General features: G+C 47.8%; 1 protein-coding gene across 5 annotated transcripts in view; it reads right to left on the bottom strand.

Moving 5' to 3' along the window:
* Positions 1-17,417, bottom strand: part of BRPF3 (bromodomain and PHD finger containing 3) — a 37,893-nt gene that overhangs the window by 7,227 nt on the left and 13,249 nt on the right. For all 5 annotated transcript variants that reach the window (XM_086765773.1, XM_086765772.1, XM_086765776.1 and 2 more), the window contains 8 exons: positions 16,585-16,713; positions 15,895-16,207; positions 14,523-14,789; positions 13,889-14,389; positions 11,480-11,561; positions 7,839-7,936; positions 5,811-5,908; positions 3,666-3,820 (listed from right to left, as the gene is read on the bottom strand). In XM_086765773.1, coding sequence (XP_086621899.1) covers positions 3,666-3,820; positions 5,811-5,908; positions 7,839-7,936; positions 11,480-11,561; positions 13,889-14,389; positions 14,523-14,789; positions 15,895-16,207; positions 16,585-16,713 — 1,643 coding nt within the window. The remainder of the gene's footprint in view (positions 1-3,665; positions 3,821-5,810; positions 5,909-7,838; positions 7,937-11,479; positions 11,562-13,888; positions 14,390-14,522; positions 14,790-15,894; positions 16,208-16,584; positions 16,714-17,417) is intronic.

Here is a 17,417-nt window from a genome sequence, read left to right as displayed (position 1 = left end):
CTTACTCAAGGTTTTTGATGCTCCTTGGAGCTCCAGAGGAAACTTAGAAACTCCTGTACTCCATAGAGCAGCAAATACAGGGACCTCTAGGGTAGAAAGTAAGTTCTTATCCCCAAGAAAGCTCTGCCTTGTTCCAAGAGGCTGTAAGCATCAGAGTTTGGGTGACTACAACTATCTGAGTGTCATCCAGAAACAGGCAGCTTCCAGTAGGCATGTCCTAAGCCCAAGTCAACCCCGACCAACTGATGACTTCAACTGCAAGTGCCTTTTTTATAGCAAGTTTTCATTGTGCAATCATTAGCCCAGGTTAACAGCATACTCGGAAACACAGAATCATGGAATGGTTTGGCTTGGAAGGGACCTTCAAAGCCCACCCAGTCCAACCCCCCCTGCAAGGAGCAGGGACATCTCCAACCAGATCAGGTCGCTCAGAGCCCCGGCCAACCTGGCCTGGAATGTTTCCAGGGATGGGGCATCCACAGCCTCTCTGGGCAACCTGGGCCAGTGCTCTAAAACCCTCAGCGTAAAAAATTTTTTCCTAATATCTAATCTAAATCTACCTCCCTCTATTTTAAAACCATTACCCCTAGATGTTGGGGCCATCTTTCCTAACAAAGTCCAGCCCTTAGGAGTTAAATCTCACCACTGCTTGCACAGTTCAATGCATCTTCACCATTTTCAGTGGTGAATTTCAGTTTAGAAAAAAACCCCAAAAACTGGAGCCAATTTCAGTCCTTGCGATCCTTCTGCAGCATCACTGAAGTCAGCAGAATTTGGGTCTGGCACTAAGAGGGGTTTTTAGGTCTCTCCTAAGGCACTTCACAAACTGCAAACGAGGCTCTAAGGGCCACTTAAGAGTGTAAACACCAACCAGAGTTGTCTTCAACAATAGCAGGGCAAAGCCAAGGAAACGTTGATTTTCATTGAGAAGGCGGTTTCAGTTACAAGTTTGGATTTCCATTTTTCAAAACTGATGACTATAGCAACAGGAGGCAGGCACTGCTGCTGATTTTCAGCTAAAAATCATTAGTACCTCTTTGAAGAGCATACCCTGTTATCAAGTGGTTCTGGTAATCAGAGACAGTGAAACAACGCAGTATACTAATAAAAAGTCCCGGGAGTGTGTCCCTTGGCACCTCTGCTCCGCAGAGGACACAAACTTACTCATCAAGTGATGCAAACGCGATCCCCTTCCCAGCTTCCTAAGATGACAGCACATGCTTTTCCTTTGCCTGCATTGCACCTTGCCTCTCTTTAAACTGTATAAAACACTGCAGCAGCCCCAAAATGTAGGGGGAAACACTCCCTCTTGCTGCTTTTTTTTTTTTTTTTTTGGTGTGTCTGGCTCTGCTCTCCCCAGGATGCATCTTCCCTCCAGCCTCGATGCAGTCTCCGGGTAACACTCACCTCCTTCCTTCACAGCCCCTTGCCCTGTCCTGCTCTCCCGGTTCCCTGTTGCCCCAGGGCTGCCAGCAAAGACCTTCCCCAGGAGAAGAAGGGCTCTCAAAGTACCACAAGGTTCCTTTTTAAACTCTTGATATCTTATTTTATAGAAGCAGCAGAAGAGGCAAGCTCATTCTCTCCTTCGTTCCCACGGGCACCCCAACGGCCCAGCATCAGCTTTGTCCGCAGTACAAACTCTCCGGATCCATCATCCCAGCGGCACACGGGTAGTGCTTCCTGCGTGACAATTTCTTTGCTCGGTTTGTGTTCCCACATGGAATTTGGTGGTTTGTTCTGGTTTTGTTAGTGAGGGGGGGCCTAAGGTGGTAGCTTCTGTAGGAAACTGCTAGAAGTCGCTCCCCTTTGTTCAGTGGACTCGGCCGGGCCTAGGGTGGACCCGCTGCTGGCCAAGGCCGAGCCAATGGGTAGCAGAATGTCCCGTGATAACGCCTCTGCAATAACGTATTTAAGTAGGGGAAAACAGGAAAAAAAGGAGGAGAAGATGTGAAGCAGCTGAGCGGGGGTCAGAGAGGGGGAAGCGCGAGCCTCGTGGGCCTTGCAGGCCTCACCCTCTGGCCTCCCGCCGGGCAGCCGACTGGGCCCAACTCGGCCCGGCCTGGCTGCAAGAAGTGGAGAGGAGATGAGAAGTGAATAAGATGTAAAAAGGATCCTGAGAGGCGTCTGCCAGCTTGTTGTGAGGAACGGCTGCAGACGCCAAGGTCAGTGAAGAAGGAGGGGGAGGAGTAATGCGGCTCCTGGCCAAGATTCCTCTGCAACTCGTGGTGAAGACCATGGTGGAGCAGGTTGTCCCCCTGCAGCCCATGGAGGTCCACGGAGGGGCAGAGATCCACCTGCAGCCTGTGGAGGACCCCACGCCAGAACAGGTAGAGGCCTGAAGGCGGCTGTGCCCCGTGGAGGGCCTGCTGGGACAGCTGTTCTAGAGGGACTGCACCCCGTGGAAGAGATGACCCACGCCGGAGCAGTTTCACGAAGGACTGTGGCCCGTGGGAGGGACCCCACGCTGGAGCAGAGGAGGAATGCGAGGAGTTCTTCCCCTGACGATGACACAGAGGCGTAAAACAACGTGTGATGAACTGACCGTGACCCCCATTCCCTTCCCCCCGCCCCTGCCACTCGGGAGGGGAAGGTAGTAGAGATAATGTTAAGCCCGGGAAGAGGGAGGGGTGGGGGGAGGTTATCTTGTTCCCTGTCTCATTCTCCTGCTAATTTTAGAAATAAATGAATAGTTTTCCCCAAGTCGAGTCTGTTTTGCCCGTGACGGTAACTTTAAGGATTTCTCCCCGTCCTTATCTCAAACCTCGAGCCGTTTTTCTTATATCATCTCCCCCTATTCTCTTGGAGGGTGGGGGGAGCGAGAGACAGACTGCGTAGTCTGGTCCTGATCGGGGCTGAACTACGACATTGTTAAACAACCCAGTGGGTTCAGCGTGCGGCTGCCTGCTTCGTTACGGGGACTCACCTCATCCTGCATAATTTTACAAGTTGTTTCATATGCAGATTTTAAAGCCTTACTGCTTATTTTTAAGGCACTTCACTGGTTTGTGGCTTATTAAATCTGGCTGGGTTACTGTTACCATGTGAGCCTGGTCAGCCACTGATACTAAAATCAGCAGATTCAGTCTGAGACAGAATGGTAAGAAGCCTGGAGTTATTTCACTTGCCCTGGACTTACATTGTTTAGACTTACATTTTCCATCTTAAACAAGTATCTCGATTTGCAAACTGCAGGTACTCAGCACCTCTCAAAAATCAGGCAAGTCTAAATACAGAATAAACCCAGCCATTTCAAAAACGTTACCCTGGAGATTTTTGACAAATCTTTTGTGCAGCAGTGGAACTGGCTGCTCAGTCTGACCGTGTCTTAAAGTCAAATGCTCTCTCTAATTTGCTGCAGATTTTGACTACGAAATTGACTTCATGTACCTCAGTGTTTTTGTGGTGATGTGATCCCTACGTTAAGGATGCTGGGCCATTCACCGTGGAAGTGGAGCAGTTAGCTGTTGTGCTCTTGGACCAGGGAAAAGCAGGCTGCTTTCTCATTTAGACTCTTCTTGACTGCTGCATGTTTAAATTCTCCAATTTACATGTAATGTCATCATCATCATCATCCTTGTATGTTCCCATATTCCAAAGATTAAGTTAAATCTTCCCTCTCTGCCACAGCACTCAGCACAGGTCCCCACCTCTCTGCATACACTCACCAGGTTCTCTTGTTGTCAAAGAAAAGGACAAGGAAGAGCTTTTCTCCTGCCTCTGTCTGCCTCTGCTCCCCCAGCTTCAACACATCCATGGGTGGGACTGGGATGGGGACTCCATTGTGGAGCAAACCCTCACGCGGCATCTTGGGATCGATTATCTAGTGACACAGGGAAAGGATATTTAAGCACAAAATCCTTAAAGTACTGCAGAGAATGCATTTATTTTCTGTTCTTCCAGTCTATCCAAGCTAGACAATTGAAGTCTACTTAGGATGGGTAAGAAAAATTGCTTGCTCTGGCTCAGTGGCTCTTTTAAAAGAATTTTCCTGTCCACGAGGCTTTCCCTGTGGAAGGGAAGCCAGTCACTCCAAAAGACAAGCACTTGATCTTAAAAAAGGGAAAGGACATATGTGGTTCTGTGTGGATGTAGATGCATTTACACTAATCAGCAATTTAGTACAAACTCCGTATTGTTGTGTTCAGGAAGGGATTTCCCTTCCTCACGCCCAACTTGTACGATAAATGTAATACCACTGCTGTACTCAGCAGGCACAACACGATTTCACAGCAGCTCCATTCTGCTGCAACTCAATTGCCTTCAGCAGCATCGCTCAGATTTATAGTGCTATTAAACCAGAATCAGGCCCAATATTTGGAGAGAGTCGACAAGCAGCGCCAGCTTTATCAGGCCAGGAGAACGCAGTCGTTTTGGAAAGAAGTGAGAACAGATGTACCGATTCTCCCCACATAAGGCAGAAATGTCAGTGTCCAGCATTTGTGCTATGTGATCACAGGAGGAATGAAACAGCAAAGGGCAGATGCAAGACTCTATAAATTCTTCTCTGCCTCCTGATCTTGGCTTCCAAGGGCTTGAAAAGGCAGCTTGGCTTTGACACTGGCCAGGTGTAGGAATTTACTATGGCACTTTGCCACTGCAACAGATTGCTATTAAAAAAAAGCCTTTTTTAGGGCAATCTCACCATTGACAGCCATACTAAAGCACAATTTAGCTTTGGCTGCAGCCACATGAAGATCTAAAAATGCTTTGGCTGGCCAATATGGCTAGCAGATCTGTAGCTGTTCTCTCCTCCAGGCTCCCACTTAGAGTAAGAACATGCATGAGGGTCACTCTTTTAGCAGAATCTGCCCTTTTGGACGGCATCAGAACCGTGCTCAGCCAGGGCTGGGCATACACGCTGTGTCAGCTTACGCCCCGTTTCACAGCTCAGCTGCTTGGATGCAGAGACTTGTGTAATTTCCATGATACCTACACTTGCTTTCACCCCCTACAATTTCTCAGCAGCCACAAGCGCTGTCTGTCACAGTGATCCCAACCGTAAAGGTACTTCAGCGGACGGCTGCAGCCACGCAGAAATTACATGGAGCGGAGACGGCACGAAGAGCCACGTCTCAAGGGATTTGTTTAAAAGTAGCAGAAATAACGAAATATAGTCAGCTTATCTCATGTTCTTACTTCAATACTTACTTCAGCACTCTCTGTTGGTAACTTAACAAGCACTTAAAGGCCTGCAGTGGTGCTGGCACTTCCTAGCGACAGCTGCGTGCCTTGTCTTGCTTTGGAACTGAGCACGGTGCTCACTGACGCCAGGTTTATGAATTTCACGTTAACAGTCAAATATCCAACAGATAAATGTTAAGGAAACATCGTTCAAAGGAGCAGGTGCAAACACATGCGTGTATTCTCATATTTAAAGCAAACACATGGTTATTTGCAAGAGGAACCTACATATGGAGTTGTACTCACTACACAGGAAAACGTGCGGGCTGTTAGACACCAGAGGAACCTGGTGCCCACCTTGGTGCCTGCCTTTATAAAATTTAGGTCTTCTCAAGCCAACAGTACAGATTCCTCTCCTGTTCACTCTGCAGGTATGGGGAAAGTAGAGGAAAGATCTCTGCCTATCCCTGGCACCGAGAGACCAATGTTTTATGAATCCTCTGCAATACTCTGAAACAATGAGCACAGGGAAAATTAACTGTGCAAAGGGGAAAGAAAGAAAGAAAAAGCACATACTGCATGATTTTGCAAAGTTCTCCTTTTCTGTCTGGTTACGCTGCACACTAGCACTGCGTTCTGGGCTACCTGCACGGTGTGTACAGACTGTGAGGGAGCAACGGGATACTTACCAAGGCAGGGTAGGAGGGATAGCCACGGCACTTGGCCCACACGAGCTCCAAGGGCTCCAGCTCAGCCTGACTCTCAAAGGACATCAGGAGAGTCCTGCCTAAGGCGTAGAAGGAGACACAGCTTAGGAGGGCGATTACTAGCACGGGGGTTAAGGTAACACAAGAAACCTCACCGTAATCTAACCCCGGCATGTTACCCTGCAATGTCTCAGTAGCAATCAGCTGAAACAGATAACTGCTGTTGTACTTCAAACATACTGACAATATTCCTGTTTTAATTTCTGCTTTTAATAGGCAGAAAGCTCAAATTCCAACTTTTTTTTTATAACAAACCCATAGTCCAGCTATTTGTCACACAAGAACATACATTTAGTCATTACTGTGTCCACATATGTGTAACTCCAGACCACTTCTCTTAATCAAGACCTAGAGCAAAACGGAAAAACATTTATTGTTTGTACCTATATGCAGTGCGTATCCAAACCAGAGGGGATGACACATATCTCATCTGCAGTAAGTTTACGATAGAATTTAACATGCAATGAGATCTAGCCCAGCCATGGTGAACGTCCAGCCTTCTTTATCCTGTGTCAGCATGTTCCACATCCAAATAAAGCCACAGTCTCCTAAACCATGGGTCTAAGTTTATGCATGCATACAGCTCCAGACAAATTCTTCAATACGGCAATATTAATCAAATTCAGTTCTGGAGGGAATAGCTGCTACATCAATGAAATCAAATGGGTATATAACAGATTAATTTGGTCCATTAGGCTCCACCAAGTCAAACCCATCCTCAATGGAAAGGATGAAGCTGTATCTGAGATTAATTTGAATCACTACTCAAAGCGCTCCTTATAATTCCTCCTAAATACAAACATCTAGACTATTCTGATGCCATATATTTTGGGGCTATTTGGTCTCTGCAGGAAACGCCTGGTTCTAGTTGACAGCAGTCTATTAGCCATCAATTTTTTCAAACTTAAATCAGAAGTATTGCAAAAGATCCATTCAGGATGTGAATAACTAATTTGCCAGCTCCTGGTCCTGGAAAAGGAGCAATCCTCGTTAATGTGAATTTTACAGCAAGTAGTGCTTGCTCTAGCAGGGAACGGTCAAACACTGGCCTCACCAGAAGTCAAACCAAACCTAGAAAACACTGAGTACAATCCAAACGAACATCCTCCTAACACGTATCTGATGCGCTTCTCCACTACTCCACTCCAAATATATTCTTCCATTAATGAAATGATGTTATAAAACACAGAATTGTCCCACTGACTCTAATTCTCCTGGTACCAGCGCCACTCTGTAAGCTTATCTCCAAAGCAGATTGCTGAGCACACTGGGTCCAGGATAATAACGGTTCCCAGGCAGACGGGAGCCAGCGCATGGGAGCTGTGTGGAAGGGCGCAGGCGTACCAGGGAGTCAAAGCCGAACCCTGATCTCAGCACAAACATGCAATAACTCTAGCACTGACACACCATAAGAAAGACAAGAACCTGGTCATTTGAGTGCTGGAAGATTGGTGTAGTGCCTTGGACTGTATTAGAGGAGTGTGACTTAATTCTACTGATGCACAGCACAGTTTGACAAAGATGATTTTGTAACAAAGACCTTGAATGCAATCATAGCAATACAAGAAGGAACAGCTATGGAGTCATCTCCAGAGAGACTCCTCTTATAATTATGATTTACTGTTTGTACTGCAGCACTGTCAAAGCGAGCTAGTCCCAAACCAGGAAAAGGCAGTGCCAGGGACATTACACACATCAGATCTACAGAAAGCACCCATCCAAGGAGAACACAGGGCACAGGGAATCAGTAAAAGTGAAAGCAGGAAAAACCTTTTATGCAATAACCTAAATTCGTAACAAAGGAGGTGATAATGCAGAGGCAGGTCAGAAGCCTGATCCTACAATCTGGATCATTCACGCAGGACTGGTTCCCAGCATGCGTTGAGACCTGCTCCCCCTGGCTCAGAGGGATGCGGTGGGACCAGAGCAGGATCTTCCCCAGATTCTCACCTGAGCTGCTGTAATCAGAGTCTCCATTCACACCTTCCAAGAAGGGCACCCGAGAAAGAGCTGGCTTCCCTCGACTTCGCTTGGGAGGCATCAAACCACTGTTAGAAAGATACGAAAAAGTAGGGATTAGGAGAAAATAGATTACCCTTGAAAACAAAGCCAAGTAAATGGATTCTTCAGCTCTGCTTAAAATACTGCAAAATCACTGTACTGGTATGCCCTTGACATGAAAAGAACACCGAGAGTTTAGCAAAATGTCATCAATACGTCTCTTCTGGTGCAGGCACATGGGACGTCATTCCATATTTGCCACGAACGATGAAAGGGGCCTAATGAAACCCAAGCTACGAACACGAGGAACAAACCCAGCAAAGATTTCATGCTAGAGAATACACATGGGACTCTATCAGTCCATGTCCTGAACATCCTTTTACTTCATTACTATAAACATTCCAGAAAATGGGTTATCTCCAACTCAAGCAATCCTATTTTTTCACTTATTGTAATTATTTTTAATTATTTACAATTTTCTAATAACCAGCCCATTCTGAGTGTACTTGGTGCTCAAAAAGAAAGAGTGGAGAAAAAGCAGTAAACAGACCTGTTCCTAAACAGAATAATTGCAGAAGTCATCCATGAGACATCAGCTTGTTTTTAATTCCTTGTTTTGTGGGTGTCACACAGCTCTAATGGAATTTTGGCTATGTGAATTGCTTGCAATTATTGCAATAAGCACTTACATCGCGGTTTTCGTCTTCAGAGTCCTCGTGCTCCCCTGTGAACTCAGATTTGTCTCCCTCACTTACAGATCAGGAAACGGAAGCAAAGACGGTGGGGTCATGAGGGCAAGACATGGTTTGAAAGGGAGTTTCTGGCTCCTGGTCCTGTTCTGACAGCATCCTCATCCCATGAAGGGTTTCTGCATGACTCAAGGGCCCTCACGTAAATGACACCACAACTATGCATCAATTTTGTTCTCTCCTTTTTGTTCCCTTTGATGCAGCTCCTTGCCTTACAACAGTTTTGCAGTAGCTTCTTGTAAGATCTGCATGGGGGTCATGGTAGTATCCCACTTTCAGAAGAGGCAATGACTGAGCTAAAAATCTGGGCACACAGCCCAGAGGAAAGAAGTGAAGAAGTGGGTGGGTGTCCCATCTCAGAGAAGAATTGCAGGTCCTGTGTCTCCAAGGGGCTCAGTGTGTGCTAAAAGAGATCATTTACTGGGTCACCACGGGCTGCTGAGAACCTGACTGTTGAGGTGGGATCACTCTGTCGCAGGGAAAAGCCCTCACACCAAAACTGCTCCTCCAAACCCAGAGCCTTCCCCTTAGAATCATAGAATCATAGAATGGTTAGCGTTGGAATGGACCTTCAAAGCCCATCTAGTCCAACCCCCCCTGCAAGGAGCAGGGACATCTCCAACCAAATCAGGTCGCTCAGAGCTCCGTCCAACCTGGCCTTGAATGTTTTCTTTGCAAACAGATTTATAAGGGAAACACTAATCAAACCTTAGCTACAACTGCAAAATTAAACATCTCTTTTGACAGCTAGGATTTAGGACCACTCTGCATAGTAGAGCAAAGTTTTATTTGAAAAATGTTCCTGGGATTCAACTCTGTTGCAGAATAATTTGTTACGTAGCTTTCAGCTTTAAACTGTAGCCTCAGTCCTGAGAGCGAATGGAAAGCTTTACGATTTTAAGTGTCCAACTGACATTGTAAGGTTGAAGTCTTACAGGAGTAACTGAGTGAAACATAAAATGTCTGAACACATTTCTCTAGTGATGGGTCCCCACCCTCAGGGTCATCAAAGACAAGCAGAGGGCAATGGCACTGCAAATATTACCAAGCAAATCAACTAAGAAAGCCTTGCTTCTGCCTGTCCTGGACAATCTCACCCATCAAGGTCAAATGTTCTCAGCCTGCTGCTCACAACACACACAAACATGGTTCTAGCACAATACAGGTTTTACCGCGCAGTGAACGGGCTGTGGAATGGCTTGAGTCAGCGTCAGGAGGGCTGGATAGGTAGATAAGACCAGAAAATGGATGCGGTAATGTCGTGGTTTTGTTTAGTGAGGCGGGGCCTATGGTGGTAGCTTCTGTAGGAAACTGCTAGAAGTCGCTCCCCTTTGTTCAGTGGACTCGGCCGGGCCTAGGGCGGACCCGCTGCTGGCCAAGGCCGAGCCAATGGGTAGCAGAATGTCCCGTGATAACGCCTCTGCGATAACGTATTTAAGAATGGGAAAACAGAAAAAAAAAAAAAAGAGAAGAGAAGATGTGAAGAAGCTGAGCGGGGGCAGAGGCGCAGAGGGGGAGGCACAGGCCTCATGGGCCTTGCAGGCCTCACCCTCTGGCCTCTCGCCAGGCGGCCGACTGGGCCCGACTCAGCCCGGCCTGGCTGCAAGAAGTGGAGAGGAGATGAGAAGTGAATAAGATGTAAAAAAGATCCTGAGAGACATCTACCAGCCTGTTGTGAGGAACGGCTGCAGATGCCCAGGTCAGTTCAGAAGGGAGCAGTAATGTTGCTCCTGGCCAAGATTCCCCTGCAGCCTGTGGTGACGACCATGGTGGAGCAGGTTGTCCCCCTGCAGCCCATGGAGGTCCACGGAGGAGCAGAGATCCACTTGGAGCCCGTGAAGGACCCCGTACTGGGGGAGGTGGATGCCTGAAGGCGGCTGTGGCCCGTGGAGGGCCCGCTGGGACAGCTGTTCTGAAGGGACTGCACCCGTGGAAGAGATGACCCACGCCGGAGCAGTTCCACGAAGGACTGTGGCGTAGGGGTGGGACCCCACAACAGAGCAGGGGAGGAATGTGAGGAGTTCTTCCCCCGACCATGAAGCAGCGGCGTGAAACGTGTGATGGACTGACCGCAACCCCCATTCCCTCTTCCCCCGGTGCCGCTTCAGGGGGAAGGTGGTAGAGATAATGTTAAGCTTGGGAATAGGGAGGGGTGGGGGGAGGTTATCTTGTTCTCTGTCTCTCTGAATAGTTTTCCCCAAGTCGAGTCTGTTTTGCCCGTGATGGTAACTTTAAGGATTTCTCCCTGCCCTTATCTCAAACCTCAAGCCGTTTTTCCTTATATCATCTCTCCCTATTCTCTCGGAGGGTGGGGGGAGTGAGAGAGAGACTGCGTAGTCTGGTCCCGATTGGGGCTGAACTATGACAGGTACCCATGTATGTCTACTCCATCCGAACAAAAGATGACCAGTGTCTGCTTTAACTCTGTTCAGTCCTATCTGAAGTGCCCAGTCCTGCTTTTAAACCTCTGAGAGGAAGAAAGCAGCAATTCAGTAGGTGGTAGAAGCTTCACCTGTAGTGCTGAACTGGACATCTGAGTTCAAGGTTTTTCTAGCTTTGGCTCTGAAGAACTGTGAGAAGGTATGCATCAGCAGAGAGGATGTGTATGCATTGAGAAGCAGCAGCGTAACAGACACCCATTTGCTTGAAAAATCAAGCACTGCTTTTGGGACCTGTAGCTCAAGAGGATGGGATGGAACTCGAGATGCTCTTTGTCTTTAGGATCAACACACAAAATAAGTAATAGTTTGGGCTGGTTTCAACAAAGAAGTTGAACAATAAAACCAGGCAGATTAATCCAGACACAGAAGGTGTCTGCACACCTTCGCATGAGGCACTTACCTGCAGGCTTCTAACACCAGTCCAGAGCTGCACTCAGAGTCGGAGCCACTTTCTGCGTGTTTTGTGAAGCCGTTAGTCACTCCTGCAGAGGAGACAAATGGGAATCAGCCCAAAGAAGCAGCAGTAAAACGCAGAGATGCTACCAAGGCTCAGCTAAGGTCACTGTCTCATGACAGCCACAGAGATGCTGAGTACTTCAATCAGAGAGGGAAATTCTGCACAGAGCTTCCCAGGCTCAGATGCAAACAAAAGGTGACTAATAAAAGGTATTTCTACTTCCAACACACGAAAAATTAGGCTGTCTCTGAAGAAGCAAGTGCTGGAGAAGTGGCCAGGGATGGTATAGGAGAGCTACATACAGCACCCAGCTCACTGGGGAAGGCCAGAGGCCAGGACATGAACCATTTGCTCATCTGGCTTCAAGTGTTGCTTGGAAAAGACACAGAGGTGTCACGCTGACGGCCACAGACTTCTTCCTGCCTCACCCTGGGCCTGGCTGACAGGCTGGTCCCTGCCCATGGGAACAGGCGTACAAAACCACAGCTTATTGGGTTACAGGTTCCTCACTGAGAGAAAATCGCTCTAGGAAAAACTCGTTGCTTCTATTTCTCAAAATGAGATTTTCCAGTGCACAGAGCAGACACTGAGGAAGTAAATTCCCCCTGGGTAGAAGAAGGCTCCCCACCACCTTCCTCTCTGGCCAATACAAACGTTACTGTAGCCATAAGTGGAATATTTTACTTCTTTGCCTCAGACGCCAACGGCACTGGAAATCTTCCCTTCCTTGCCAGGTTTCCTGCTGTGCGCACCAGAGGGACACCTACACAGATTGCTGGGATCACTGCCGAGCTTAGACAAGATCCACAAGCAGAGACAGGCAGGGGTGCACTGGGAATAACCCCTGAGAGCATCCCCAAGCCCAGAGCGGGCGCAAGAAGCCAGATGACCATGGCCTTCCCCCATCCAGGGACCCATTGCCCCCAGGTTCCCTGTGGGCTCATCAAAAGCCCATCAGCCATACCAAGGGCAAATCCATGCCGAGATCACTATCGTTTTTCCAGCTATAAATACGGAATGGCCACAACGAGCATATTTCTGGGAAACACTTTGTTCTGACAATCCCGATCCCGTTGACCAGCTCCTGCGGTAACACATTTCAGCACACCAGACAGTCCCTCCAGCTAGGAGAAATCAATTGTGTCTGAAACAGCGAAAGGAGCTGAATCACAAAAGCACTGCTGCAACTCATAGGAAAAAACTACCAGTGCTGCTTCAGCAGAGGAAAAATGACATTGCCTAGTTATCAGTGATTTTCCAGCACCCTGACTGTATTTTTCCTTTTTTAATTTCAATCTCTCATTCTGACCTGCATCCACTGTGGGCAACTCCTCTCTGCTTTAATTACTGGCAGATGATGACGGTGAGTCCCTCAGCATTTCGGAGAAGCCATTTGTGTTTCCTTTAACCTGTCTTTGTAAGTCAGTGCATGTTCAATTGCTTTCCTCCCACTCTTGATTTGCTAGCAACCTTCTGACAGCCAAATAACTTTAAGATAATATTTGAAGTACGGGCTAAGTCAAGCCTTACAGATGGGAACCATCCCATGATGGCTGTTAACACAGAATTAAAAAGAAATCATATGCTGTCACTCAGATGTTCCTTTTCACCTTGTGTCCTTCCAAATTTCATCTCAGTTGCTTATTCTCATTTGCAGATCTAATCTGAAAAGGAACCTGCTTGGTATTCCCATTAGTTTTATTTAAACCCCACAACTGAGGGTACTGCTGATTTAAAAGGAACATTTAACTTCTCATTTTACACAAGTGCTGTGTTACTGGTCCACTGCACACTTCCAACCAAATGCACCATTTCTGCAGCAGGAAACTCTCACTCCTGAGGGTGGCTGAACCAACATAAACTCTTCCACGAGGGGAGGAATGACAACATTTCTCAGCCCTCACTGGAGACGCCAGAGTCTCCAGCCCGGCCATTCAACAGCTTTGCAAGCAGCTGGGCATGGCGGCTTGCCCTACAAAAAATGGCAAACTCTCTCTCAGCTGACTGGTAAAGGGAAGAATTACTTGTGACCACCCTGGGCTTTGTCTTGGTACTCTAAATGTCTACAATGGAGGTGTCTAGAGCTGAACTAAGTTACCAGAAACTCCATGGAGAGTCAGTGGAGAACAGAGGAGCAGCTCATTATGGACATGTCTTGTCTGCCTTATTCTAGAAATGTTTGGAAGAGTTGAAGCTTTCATCAGGCACGTCTGGTTATGGGGCCTGTATTTGCCCCAAGCATAAAGTGAGTTTTGACGTAGACGTTTTTACTCAGCCCCAGGATTCCCACTCCCTCTGCCTGATCTCTCAGTTTCCAAGGGTACAGAAGCAAGAGAAATCCCACGGAATTACCTCTCTGCCCTGCCTGCCTGGGCAACTCCTCTCCATCGCTCTCGCTACAGTTCCTGCTCTGTGGCCGCTTCCAAGCTCGTCGCTCCCCATCAGGACAGGTGGGTGAAAGCTGCCCATTCTGTCCGCGGTCCTTCCTGTTCTCCAGGGAGCAGTCCAGGCCTCTTTGCAGCTTCACCCCGTTCTTAGCTTTTTTAAAAAGGACAGATGTCCGTCGGCCCACGCTGCTGAAGCGGGGGCTGGCTGGGGTGTCTGCAGGCGGCAAGGCCAGTCCGTTCAGGCCGTTGTCGCTGAGCAGGCGCTGGAAGGCTTGGTTCTCCCGCTGCAGACCCTTCTTGTCGAAGAGCTCCCTGTCCGATATCACCCTTTTCTGCAGCTGATTCAAGGACTTGCTTTCACTGATGGGTTTGAGCGTTGGAGGGTCCTGCAGAGAGTCCAGCTCTGAGAGGGAGGGTGCAGGTCCTGTGGGCTCCAGGGTTGGAGGTTGTGGGGGCTTGGCATCATCTGCCAAAGGAGTAAAGAATTTGCTTGAACATTTTAGAAAGAGTTATTCCCAAAACTACCAACAGCCATTCCCATCTTTCACTAGGGTCACAGACAGGAGAAACAGCATGCCTTGACTGTTGACATCTCTCACCTTTCTCCCCTTCCTCGTCCCCTGCCCTTGATGTTTTATCCAGCCCCTCTTCCCAAGACACAGGCTCCCCGTTGGGCATGGTCTTGTTCTGCTGCTGGGCCAGCTTCTGCCGAATGGAGTTGATCTCCCGTCTCAGGAGCCGGATGCGTCGTGTCCGGGCACCACTGGACCGCACGGCGCTCACCACATCTAGCTTCTCCAGCAGCTCCTTCAGCTGGGCCTCCAAGGAGAGGTGAGCACGGTTCTCTGGGAGGAGGATGTTATCCACTGCATCAAAAGAGAGCGTAACAGTGCAGGGAAGGAGAAAGGTTTCTTAAGGAGCACTTGGGACCACTGCCATACCTCATTCCCTGTGATGCTACTCATGAACCAATTGCTTTGTTTGGCGATTTAGCAATTGTTAACCTTGGAGCTCAGACTGCCAGGGTAAAGAGCAGCCCATTTAACTTGCACTGCCCTCCAGTTCCCATTACTGTCCCAGGGGCAACAGTGAAAGGACACATGTCTGCACCCCGCATAAAACAGCTCACAGTCCAGGTCCTTGGCAGAAATCTATTTCATTGCCAGCTGAAACTGCAAAACCAGACCACAAACAGAACCAGCCAAAACATAACATGTTTGCCACTCCTCTGGCTCTGCTGAAGGCCTGGCATCTGCCAGAGCAGGGCAGACAGCTGAGGGCAGCGCTATTGTACATCAACACAGATTGCATAACAGACTGTCTGCATCCAAAAGGGCTGCGACATTTAGGAACTGCATGGCAGACTGCGAGCTCTGTGTGCTGGATGGCAGCAGTATTCTGTACCAAGTTTAGCCCAGTTATTCCATCAATGCTTTGGAGCTGCATCTCAGGACGGCTATGGGAATGGATGTGGTGATGTTGTGAATGGAGAGCCTTGGCTAGAAGGACTGCTTGGGTCCCAGTACCTTAACCCTACATCATCCCCTCCCAGCCTGCAGTGCTGCATCTAACCCAGTTGCTCTACATCTTCCAAGTTTACAACGAAATATGTGAGCTTTCCTCAGAGAAAAAAATCCTAGATCCACCTTTGCACTGTTCTTTGAAATACTACGTTTGTACTCCAGCCACGGCACAAACCAAACAGCATGGGCAGTTACAAGGCTCTTCAAAGACAGACATGCACTAGGAGAGCTGGAGCTAAGATGCACCTAGCTCAGAGTGCCTGGCTCAGCTGAAATCCTGCTCTTCAACGCTCTAAAGGAGTTAGATATATACACTCAGGTAAACAGACAGATAGGAAAATTCTTGTATGCTGAAAGATGGCTATGATCTCCATGCAGGCTGAGTGACATGCTCAGAACAAAGAACACAGTTATGACCTGCCTGAAAAAAGGGTTAACAAACACTCACCATCTTCCCAAGAAAAGCGGTAAAAGTCCTCGGTTTTGGGTGACTCAGGCAGGTGAATCCCCACATCAGTGTCAAAGCCAATGTTTTCAGCCTGCCGCCGTGCATGACGCAATATCGCTCCTCCGAGGTCTCTGAGCCGGACAGCTGCTCGGTGGAAAATCGTGTCTTTAGCATTATACCTCATGCAGTTGGTAACTATAAGGTTAAAGTCTTCCTCAAACTCATCCAATGTTCGGTACAGGTGGGACTCCAGCTTCCGCCTCATGGTGGAAAAATCCATTGGGTTGGAAATGAATTCCAGGTAATCTGGAACCTAAACATATAAAACCTGTACAATTACAAAAACCATTTACTAGCCAACTAGAGTGCATCCATCACAAGGACTCTTAACGCCCTTTCAATGGCAAGGGGCAGTGCCAGCAGTTCATTTCTGTGTCACCCAGTCAAGGCAGACACATCTTGGCTCTGCAAAACATTACTTGTCTGAGACATGCTGAAGTTTCCAGAAAACAACACCCTTTTTCGGCCCGGAAGGATACCCACATTGTGAGTCCTCTTTGAGATATTCCTTAGTCCACCAGCAACTTGGGACAAGGTGGTTCGTGCTTCCAGGGTTATGACAGCACATGAGCTTCTGCCCAGCAATACCTCATCTACAACCCGTTAGACCCCTCCAAGAAAGAGACTTGCCTCGTTCAGGTTAACAGGTTCTGCGAAGATCTGGGCAGCATCCTTCTCCTGCAGCAGGTCCAGCGTTGTGCGCAGAAGTACATTGAAAGGGGTCAGCTGTAGCTCCATAGCAGCCTGATGAACCTTGACCTGGGAATGGGAAAACAACAACGAGCACAGTTATCGAGGACAGGATATGCAAGTGGTGTCTCCCTCTGGTTTCTCTTGAATCATCAGTCCCGCTCTACTCAGTGGTGGAAACCTCAGGTCACCATACCACTAGCCTGGTAGACTCATCGCGGAAGAATTCCTGGCAAACACTTTGTCCTCTCCACGTGCAGGATGCACATCAGCAGACAGCACTTTGCAGAGTCTAACTGCACAGTCCAGTCCTTTTGTACGGGGAACTCCTCTTTATCCAATCTCATAAAGCCAAAACAAGAGGAAACCCCAGAAAATTAAAGGATAATACAATTAAAAATGAAAAAAAGAAGCTTTTTATGCCTAGTAAATTATCCTGTAGAACTCCCTGCCTAAAGATATTATTATACCAATTAGTAACACTATACAAAAGTTAAAAGGATGTCGGCATTTACACGAACAACAATATCCATGATCAGACTAGAGAGCATAAACAAAGTGTAAGATACAAGCGCTCATACTTCAAGGCAGAAGCCAAACAACAACAGTGGTTAGATGTCTGCAAATTCCCAATACAGCTTCTTACACCTTTATGAAATCTCTAATGCTGTCTGATTTCAAGCAAAGTTGTATCACGGGTTTGATCTCTTACACTGAAACTCTATTCAGAGGAGACTGGAACAGCATAGAAGTATTTATTTCTCCTTTAACAT

This window comes from Chlamydotis macqueenii, chromosome 23 (genome assembly GCF_036417535.1).
Source record: "Chlamydotis macqueenii isolate bChlMac1 chromosome 23, bChlMac1.mat, whole genome shotgun sequence".
Taxonomy (NCBI): Eukaryota; Metazoa; Chordata; class Aves; order Otidiformes; family Otididae; genus Chlamydotis; species Chlamydotis macqueenii.
Note: the sequence above shows the minus strand (reverse complement) of the source record. Positions and strands in the feature narration are given on the sequence as shown.